The sequence below is a fragment of the Sander lucioperca genome, chromosome 8 (assembly GCF_008315115.2).
Source record: "Sander lucioperca isolate FBNREF2018 chromosome 8, SLUC_FBN_1.2, whole genome shotgun sequence".
NCBI lineage: Eukaryota > Metazoa > Chordata > Actinopteri > Perciformes > Percidae > Sander > Sander lucioperca.
This window is the reverse complement of record NC_050180.1, coordinates 36,896,670-36,907,308: the sequence shown is the minus strand read 5'-3', so window position 1 is coordinate 36,907,308 and position 10,639 is coordinate 36,896,670. Positions and strand designations below refer to the sequence as shown.

The following is a 10,639-nucleotide window of genomic DNA, read 5'->3' as shown; positions in this document are numbered from 1 at the left end:
TTTTCTCCAACCAACTGTGCAAACATCAGTTAACGGTGTTTATGAAACCTAGAGATTGGAGAAGCTGAAACTGCAAATTTTGGCATTTCTGCTTTAAATTACTTTAATAATTAGTTGATTATCAAACATGTTGCTGGTTAATTTTCTGTCCATCAACTAATTATTTAAAAAATCTATAATCGTAACATCTGTCTGTTCAGAGTCCATGTCTTGAAATCACAAGAAAAGTAGAGCAATGGTTCTCAAAGTGAGGTCCAGGGACCTTTTTAGAGGCCCTTGAGTTGGTATCAGGGAGTCCATAGCAGAATTGTCAAACAGAAATCATATAAAAAATTAGAATTAAAAACCTATTCCAATAGTGGATTTCACTGTAACCACTATTGTACCATAATGCATACATTTTTAGACAGTTTGGGTACAAAATCTTATTTGACTGAGGGTCTGTGGTCTAATGTTGATCTGTCCCTGATGTGGAGAACACAAAGTGAGCAGCTCCACTGTTGACCAGCAGAGGGGGGTAAAGGCCAAGGTCAGTTTCATCCTGCAGCTTTAACATAATCACTGCCTGTTAGTTCACAGAACATGAACAAAACTAGTTCAGAAACAGACTTTAGGAACTTTAAATGGGATGTAAACCAACAACAGCGCTTAGAGGTTATAACGGTATCCATCAAGGCTGAATTGCTTTTTGTTTGATTCCCAGATTACTTCTAAGTCTGGGAAAACCTAAACAAAGAGTTTCTCAGCTGTTTCAGTTTCTAATCATACAAAACACACCAGATATTAGGGTTGGGCGATGTCCCCTAAATTGGCAGTTGACGATGTTTACAGTAAAACATCATGATGGACGATGAGATCGTCATCCACCCTACCGGATATCACACTCAAACATTAACATGAAACAACACATTTATGTACAAGTTTATACAATTCAAATCAGACAAGATTTGTTTCTCTGGTGTCTTACACTTAGCTTGTGGCAGTGGCATTGGTTGGTTACAAACTAAATATCTCCCACCATACACCTAATTGTTTTTACAGCAACTTTATACAATATATACATAAATAAATATGTTTTTCTCTCTTAGTGCTCAGGATAAGCAGACAGGTAGAAGCATTTGTGATTCCATCATGGATCCATGAAACTCTATTAGGTTTGAAGATTGTTTTCTCAGCAAATGTCGTTTGGTCAGCTGTTTCAGCTCAACCGCTTAGAAAAGCAGCTCCAATTGTTGGAGTCACTTTTCACAAAGGTCAAACTCTCTTTTAAATATTGTGTTTAGTTTAAATGCCTATGAACCAGGTTGTTTGCTTATTTTGCTCGCTCTGAATCTTTTGGTCCCTTGTGTGTCATATTGTCACAATCCTCTAGTATTTGTGCGAGCTGATAGTCAGGGCACACAGTCCTACAGATGTTTGTCCACACTCACTTTCTGTGTGTTCAGATACTTTAGTTTATTTCTGAGTGTCCAGAGAGGTGACTGTATGAACATCAATCCTCTTAACTGTGCAAGTCAGTTCATATATGCGATGGAACAGCTTTGTGGTAGATCCCTGATGTCAGCCCAGTTCCAGTATGTCCAGTTAAAGCAGTACTGGCCTCACTGTACATGGAGGGTGGAGCAGTGGCTTTCTGTGGCCAGCAGGGGCAGCATCGTGTGACAAACCTCCTCCAGGACTCCAGGGTCTTTCCTGACCAAATCCAGACTCCTGATGTGATGCCCACCACTAAGCACATGAAGTACTTGAGCATGAAGACGGCATAGTCTGGGCCCACGCCCAAGCGCTGGCGCTCAGACTGGCAGGAGCAGGCCAAGGCTCGCTCCCAGCCAGGCCTGTAGTGCTGCTCATAGACCAGGCAGGCCACCACGATGGTGGCGGGGACGGTGTACAGCACCGTGAAGAGCCCAATGCGGATCATCAGCCGCTCCAGTTTGTCCGTCTTGGTGCCACCTTGCTTGATGATGCTTCTGATACGGAAGAGAGAAACAAAGCCGGCAAGTAAGAAAAGTGAGCCGGTTAAGAGGTAAACCACGAGAGGTGCGAGTACGAATGCCCTCAGACTTTCCAGACTCTGGTTCCCCACGTAGCAGATTCCAGCCACAGGGTCCCCGTCCACAGAGCTGAGAGCCAGGACGATAATGGTCTTGACACTGGGGATGAGCCAGGCGGCGAGGTGGAAATACTGCGAGTATCCTGCGATGGCCTCGCTGCCCCACTTCATCCCTGCAGCCAGAAACCAGGTGAAGGACAGCACCACCCACCAGATGGAGCTGGCCATGCCAAAGAAATACACCAACAAGAAGACAAGGGTGCAGAGAGCGGGGCCAGTGGTGTCGTAGAGGATGTGCAGCTGGTCGCCACCAACATTGCTGCCGGCGCCACACGCCACTCGCTCATGGCCTGCCACCAAGCGGATGATGTAACCCAAAGACACGAAGAGGTAGCATGCAGCCAGGAAGATGATGGGCCTCTCTGGGTACTGGAAGCGCTCCATGTCAATGAGGAAGGTGGCGACAGTGGTCAAGGTGGAGATGAAGCACAGCACCGACCAGAGTCCCACCCAGAAGCTGGTGAAGGCGCGTTCGTTGGCTGAGAAGTAGGGCTGGTGGCAGGGCTGGGCGCAGTTGGGTAGGGGCCCGGTGTGAACCTGGCCGTACAGAGTGTGGGACTCCCTCTTGATTGGGACCAGGGGGTCTCGACAGCGGCACTCCCTGTCACACTGCGGGGGGCTGGGTGGTCTGGCCCGGCCTTTAGAGGTGGGCTTGGGGAATGGTGGAGCCAGGGTGGTGGTCTCGCTGCTGTTCTGGTCCATGCACAGGGTCGAGTCGTCGCCCAGCTGGGGCAGCTGTTCGCAACTCATCCTCTCGGGCCACTCGAAGCCGTACTGGCTCATCAGAGGGGAGCAGCCCCGTTTGGCCCGTTCACACACAGACCGGCAGGGTGGCAGTGGCTTGCGGTAGTCCGGCAGGCAGATGGGGGTGTACATGCTGCACAGGAAGAAGAGCAGGTCTGGAGAGCAGCGGATCCGGACCAGGGGCCAGAACTGGTGCACCTCCAGCCCCACCTCCTCCTGGGTGTCGTGGTTGAACTGATTGGGCATGTAGGTCAGGTTGTAGCCGATGCCCTTGCACATGGGCACAGTTATGGGCTCACACACCAGATCTTTGGAGGCTCCTAATGTGAAACCAGGACACCGGAACAGCAGCAGCAGTAGTAGCACGAGGGGCCGCGGGAACAGCGGGCTGCACGTCGCGTGCCTCACCGTAGATGCCATAGGCCTATAGAACATGGTTTAAAGTGATTGATTTAGAGTCATTAAAACGGAAATAAAATAGTAATGGAGGAGGGTAAATTAGCTTCAGTTCATCTCAGAAACCTGGATGAAAACGCTATTCTTCTGCTGAATGAACCAGGGCCAGAGTTATATTGTGCTCCTTCTTTTCTCTTAATGATTAAAACAAAAGTTGAACTCCTGACGGTAAATCCAGTTTGTGCGCCAGGCCGAGCCTCTGCTGTCAATCATTCACCAGAGCTCCCGCAATCAATACGGAGAAAGTTCATCTCCGGTGGTCACGTTCCAATAAATTTAACAACCTTGTAACATTTTTACCAGCTCTGTTTGTTCCTGACAGGTCGCACACGCCAGAAAAAGTCGCATTATGAGAATCGCGGTCGGTGAAAATAAGGCTATTAAAAGCTATCCAAGGAAATGTGAGAAAACAAATGAATGTTTAAAGTGAGCGTGAAAGTCTCCAGTCTCTGCGTCCGGAGCCCGGTGTGTAATATCCACTTGGCGTTTATTCCCTCAGTAACATGGAACAGCTTTCAGGCACATGTTAGTTATTTTCTTTTCTTTTCAAAGTTTCACAAGTGTCATCTCTGTTGCCTCTAAAGGAAAACAAAATAAAACACAAGAATAACCCGAAGCGTCCTTCAGGGTAAAAACTTATTCCGTGTTATCAAGTGCAGCAGCGTGCGTGTGCAGCCTTCTCTGAGCCCCAGGACGGAATAAAGTCCGTCTGAAGCTGCTGCTGCTGCTGCAGCACCTCCTCATCACACACAGGGACTGCTGCATTCAGGGGCTGTCGGAAATGTCATGATTCGACCATGAGCGGATGAGCGAGGCCCTATAAAGAGACAAATCGTTTAATAAAAGAATAAAATAAAGACAATTTAAAATTGACAAAAATAAACTAGACAAAAATAACAGATTATACAATTTTATTGTTGCAGTGATTTAATTACTTCATGTGTCCTTGCAATTTTGTAGCAAAGTAACTAAGTACATGTACTCTAGTACTGTATGTTTTTTAGTTTTTTGTTTCATGTTATATTGAGAGTTTTTCTTGATACATGACATGAATCTGAATCGACTGAATCGACTAATTAATCATCCAAACGTTTTAACACTAAGGTTCACATTAATTTACAGTCTATAGTTCAAATGAGATCCACCTCAAACATCTACAACATCAAAATCCTGTTTGTATGTTAATGCAACACAAATAATAGCACATGCAGGAGTTGAGTATTTGTTTAATGTGGTAGGTTATTTACTACACTAACATATGTGAATGATCTAATTAATTAAACCACTGTAATTCAGCTCAACTTCTGATCTCCAGTATGATCTGACAAATGTAGTTCTAATCTAGATTTGTCATTTATAAACATGTACTTCATGTGCAATCCACACAGGTTGAAACCATTTAAATGAGAACTTCCTGACTTGATTCTTTCCTCTTTATTTTGCAGCTCAGTGAAGCCTGATGTCGAAAAGCCACTTTTGACACAGCCCATGCTGTGCAAGCACCTGAATGCATCAGTGAGTTGTATTTATGACTTCCTGCATTAGGAGGTAAGAGTTTACCAGGAGAGCTTGAAGGTATCAGATGATGGATGAGGTCTCTCCACCCACTGGCAACCTGACCAAACGACCACACACAGACACACACACACACACACACACACACACACACACACACACACACACACACACACACACACACACACACTCTAACAACAATAATTGTACAGGTATATTCTGTGGCATTTGAGATTCACATTTTCAATTCACATTATTGGTAGCATCTACAGCAATTCATCCTGTTTTTTCCTATTCTCTCTTTTTTTGCAGTCTGTTTTTCACAGTCTTGGTTCATTTCTTATTTCCTGAATATTCTTTGCTCATTGCTTGTTTCCATTGCTAATTTGGTCGTCCAATATATTCATTTTACTTAATTTGATTGTCTCAAACAGTCAATTCTGTTTACAGTCCTGTTTTCTTCTATCTTATTGTTCCTGTGTTCCCAGAAGGACCAATTTAGAGTTGTATCTTTAAATTGGTCCTTTCAATATAATGATACATGCTCAGCTGTATACATAGAGGAATATTAATGTGTAGTTTGTTCACATACACTGTTCCTGACTTCTGACAGACTTCTAGTCTCAGTTTGTCATTTCCTGTTAGCTCTGCTTACATCAAAGACCACGTCAGCGACATGATGGACAGACACATTTAATAGGCTACAACACATACAACAGACATAAAACCATGCACAGTCATAGCAGGCTAAATGATGATATGATTATGATTATCCATTTATTCACAGCCTACATGTTGTATTTTTAAACAATTTATTTGTTGGCAAGGTAAAGAGGACACCAGTTCTTCCTCGTCTTTTTCTTCCTCTGTCATCAAACGGCTGATTGGTAACGCCTACATAAATGATAACAGAGTCATTTAACAGAAGACATACATACACAATTATTACATTTTCAAAACTTTCTTAGGCTTTCTAAGTTATTTTAAAGCTACTGTCATTTCAAAGCTGATAAACAACAACAATAATTGTTCTCTGGGTTGTCAGCATCTCTATTGTCAGACAGGCAGCTGGTTTCTTATCACGTGGTTATTTACTCTATGCAGTGATTGTCTTTCTGAAATCCATACATGGTATCTATATGTATGGATGTTATACAGTGTGTACAAGAAAGGTACGTGAAACATGAAGTGGCTATATTAAAATCAACAGACAGCAGTGTAATGACGTGAGCCGGTGAAGTCACACATCAGCAGTGTAAGTAAAACCTGTTTTAATGTTTAAACCTTCAAACATTTTTTTATAAAAGCTTATTTGGATTTTCACAAAGTTTAAGGAAACACTGAGTAAAAAGTATGTGTTGACACTCTTCATGGAGACAATTTCATACGATCAAATAAATATTGTTTCACATCTAAGGTATCAGTTGAACATGTTTGATACTTGCTGTGCCAATGCCTTCAGTTTCAGTAGCAATACCAAAACAGTTACTTACACACACATTATTAAACTTTGCTCTTTTTTCCGTCTAAAATATACGAAGGTTTTCATTTAAATCAGGAACTATTTGATCGGATATGTAAACAATCTAAAACTTTAAGTACTCGACAGTTGATACTTGGAGCTACAGATCCGTTTCCATACCAGAAAAAGTATACAGGTTCAATACCCGTTCCTATTCACAACATGTATGAGTGTGTGTGTGGAGACTAAGTGAGTAAATGTTGCCAGCATTGGATTGATGTCTAAATACAACTTAATCAAAATAATTGGAAAAATCTGTGGTGCTCAATATCTGATCGTATGACTCTGTTCTCTTTCCACACACACACACACACACACACACACACACACACACACACACACACACACACACACACACACACATCCCACATCGGACAAAGGTCACAATGCTCTCTGGGGGACAAAGGTCTTAAAGGGTGTGTTTGTGTGCTTAACATTTTTCTCAGTCTGATTTACCTTCACTCAGGTTACTTTGACAAATGAAAGCAAACAACGAGGAGTTCACGTGTAAAGCCTGGATAGCATCAATCTCATGTAAACACACTCACACATACATATGTGATTACTTGTGGTGATTTCCCAAGCTTTAAGTGGGAACACAAGAAGACCTGAATCACTTGTTGATCATGTAACCACAAGATACACACATTTGTACTTCTATACCTGTGAGGACCCTCATTGACACAATGAATTATACCTTGTCTTTGTTACCTTAACTTACTAATGTGAATCCAAACTCTCAAACAGCCATTTGAAGAAGAATAGAACAACAGAAACACAGCTACTGGAAAATCCTCTCACAATCAAGGTCTAAAACTCAAACTGGTCCTCACAAAGACAGAAGTACAAGAGCACAAACTCATTTTTTATTTTCATATTAAACATCAACCTACTTTATTCATTTTATTAAAATTAGGTACTTATGATTAAATTGATTGAAGACAAAAATGCTAAACCAAATGTTTCTGGAGCTCTCGCCATTTCGACAGATGTTTAAAGGACCTACCAGGAGTTTCTCAACCTTGGCATTAGGACTCTGTGTGGTCAATGTGAAATCTTACAAAAACTACAGATTCAATGTGATCAAATTCATGTCAAACTAGAAAACTTACTGAAGTCACTTAGAGAATTTTAGGAGCTAAAAAGGGACCAGAGAAGGTTGAGAAACCCTGATTTCAAAGAGATTGGCATTGCACTCTAAACATTGTCGGAAACACTATCGTTTTTGTTTGTTTTTTAGGAATTAAAATCGATGCAGCAGAACCAGATAGATCGTGTTAATTTCACGCATCCGTTTTCCTTGTCAAAACCTGCTGCCTATATTAACCACAATGCAACTCGACCACAGTCAGCTGGATCGGAGGTTTGGCTGTGTTATGCTAGTAGTGGCTAATTTTAACCTCTAGCCTGAAGCACTCACTTCTTTCTAACTCCACACATCCAGATTTGTTTAACTTTCAAACTTGTAGTCTTGAGAATCAGCCGTCTCAGAATCAAGTGACATCATTTGAGGCAATTTATCAAAACAAAAGACTTTACACAACACTTTTCACACATGCAGTAGTAATCCTACCTCAGCACTTGTAAGTAGAGCTTAGATCGGCCTAAAAAATCAAGCCCGAACCTGCCCGAGCCCGAGCACGTTGTGTCCGAGCCCGGCCCGGCCCGACACATTAACTGGAATTATGAGCCCGAGCCCGATTTAAACCCGACAATTTTTTAATACGTGGGCCGTTATAACTGACGTTCTCAACTACAATTCAGAGTTGTTTGAACTGCAGAAATCTGTTTAGAATAATACAACAAGGACGAAGCATGTAAACTGCGCTGTTTGTTTAGAATGGAACGGATCGCAAATGGATCCGAATGAAGAAACGTAAAAAAAAAAAAAAAAGAAACAATGATGAACAACATATTGTTGTCACTGCCCACGACTTGTTTAAACTGCTTCCATACCTCCGACTTTCCTCCACACTTGCTCAAAGTTAATTCTCCTGTTTTTCTTTTTTTCTTTACATCTTCAAGCTCCCGGTGTGATGCGTGCGAGAGGAGGAGACTCCGCGCATGACACGTGCTGCATTTTGTAACTGCAGCCTAACTTTTGTACACATTTGTTACTTTTATATAGCCTATATATATATTTATTATATTTCTGATTATGGCATAGCTATCTCCCCACCCGGCCCGAGGATGTGGCGGAAAATAACGGCCCGAGAATCTAAACTCTACTTGTAAGACACACTTTGATGTGTAAAATTGGCGGAGTTCCTCTTTAAGGTTTTCTTCAGATAAATTAGAAATGTATTTCTTCATGTGAAATATTTTTTGTAGTCCATGCTTATTTACTCAAAACAGGCAATTCACAGACCGTGCAAACATTAGCTGTTAGCTTGCTAGCATTTCTCTTTTCTTCTCTTTGTCGTAAATTAAGTCGATCAGCTTTGGGTTTTTGCAATTTTTGAATCATTTCTAACTCTCATTGTCTTTGCCTCCTCATCTTATGCTTTTGTTTTATACTGTAGTTGACAGAGAGGACACATGGTCAGACAAATCTGTGTCCACACCTTTCTTTCCGTTGACTTGATTGTAATCGTTGTGCCTCTAAACCTTCATTCTGAACAAACCTTTCAGCTAATTACTTACAAATGATGCAGACTTGACAAAGCATACTGTAGATTGTGTGGCAGCCACTTTCATGTCAGCGCTGCATGAAAAATGAACATGCAGAGACTTGGAGCTTGTTTGAGTGAGGTGATCCGCCACAGTGAACAGACATCAAATCTTTTGTTTGTCTCACACTTTTGTTGTCAGAGTTACTGTTGTGTCAGACTTTTTACATCAATCTGTATTGACATCCGGCTGCATTAAGTCTCTGCAAGTTGATTTTAATGTGATGGTGAAATGTATAGAAACCAACTGCTGCCTGGAAGGGAGGAAAAACAATTTAAAATGTTAAAAAAAAACAACATAGATACAACTTCTAGAAGAGCTTCAGAGCAATTAGAAGGCAAACTAATTAAGGCCTTGAACTAACAGTGTAACGATAAACAAGGTGATTATCTGCCCCTGTAGTTTAAAGTGCCCATATTATGAAAAAATCACTTTTTCTGGGATTTGGGGTGTTATGTTGTGTCTCTGGTGCTTCCACACACATACAAACTTTAAAAAAAAATCCATCCATGGTGTTTAGAGTGAGATACGGTTTCTGAATGTGTCCTGCCTTCAGTCTCTGGGTGAGCTGTTCAAAATCGGCACGGCTTGTGACGTCACAAGCCGAAACGAGCAGGCTAACCGCAACCATTAGCTCGTAGCGTTAGCGTTAGCATGCCTCATCTCAGCAAAGTTTGACCCCTTGGAACCAGTAGTTGACGAAACAATCTCACCACAAGGTCCATTTAGTGACTTTTTTGGAGCTTTCAATCATATCATACAATCTTTCTCAGCAGAAATGAGCCATCTTTCAACCCTACAAGGGGTCAGTGTGAATTTTGGCACCTGCTTTTGATTTTGTTTTAGTCTTTTGACGAAAATGTAAATTAGTTTTAGTTAAATATTAGTCATTGGAGTTTTGTTTTAATCTAATGTATGCATGTATAATATATATTTAGTTATAACAGTGAAATGGTATTTGAAACACTACATTTTTAATCAGCACAAAAACTAAACTGTCAGTTTCAGATATTCAGATATGTGTCAAAGCCTTTTTTGAAACATCTGTTCTTCTGTGGTTTTTATTTCTCCTCCCTGTCGTCTCATACAGGTGTCTACACACACACACACACACACACACACACACACACACACACACACACACATACATCTCTGTTGATAACACTGACACGTGTTAATTGTAATTGATTTAATCTCTCATGAATCATTCACTGTTATCAGTTCTATTTGGATTTTAGTTTATTGTTTTGAGTTGTTTTCTTTTCAACAAAGGTGGAGCTAGAGTATATTGACATCAGTGATAAGTGAACTCAGTTCTAATTAGCTTTCTGTTGGCAGATTATCCTGTGAGCAGGGCCATAGAATCAGACATCATGCTTTGGGTAATATTTCTGTGAATGTATGGGTTTAAGGACATGAAGAGGAGCTTACATAATACAATTACACATACTGTATATAGTTCTGAGGCTGATTCTGATATTTCTTGGACTAAACATCTTCAATTTGACTGTTAATAGACAAAATCTAAATGCACTGAAATAACATTACATATGTGCCAGTGCAGAGAAAACGACAATTAGACCATGTAGGGAGAATTTGATAGAGAACAGTTAAATAAA

At 41.3% G+C, this 10,639-nt stretch overlaps 1 protein-coding gene across 1 annotated transcript; it reads right to left on the bottom strand.

Moving 5' to 3' along the window:
• Nucleotides 1–1,311: 1,311 nt before the first annotated feature.
• On the bottom strand, nucleotides 1,312–4,009 carry fzd5 (frizzled class receptor 5). Its single transcript, XM_031279397.2, has one exon. The coding sequence runs from the start codon at nucleotides 3,290–3,292 to the stop codon at nucleotides 1,520–1,522; it is 1,773 nt and encodes a 590-aa protein (XP_031135257.1). The 5' UTR covers nucleotides 3,293–4,009; the 3' UTR covers nucleotides 1,312–1,519.
• Nucleotides 4,010–10,639: the final 6,630 nt, after the last annotated feature.

Excerpts from the sequence above, each read along its gene's own strand:
- fzd5 (XM_031279397.2), bottom strand. The coding sequence starts at position 3,292 with ATGTTCTATAGGCCTATGGCATCTACGGTGAGGCACGCGACGTGCAGC.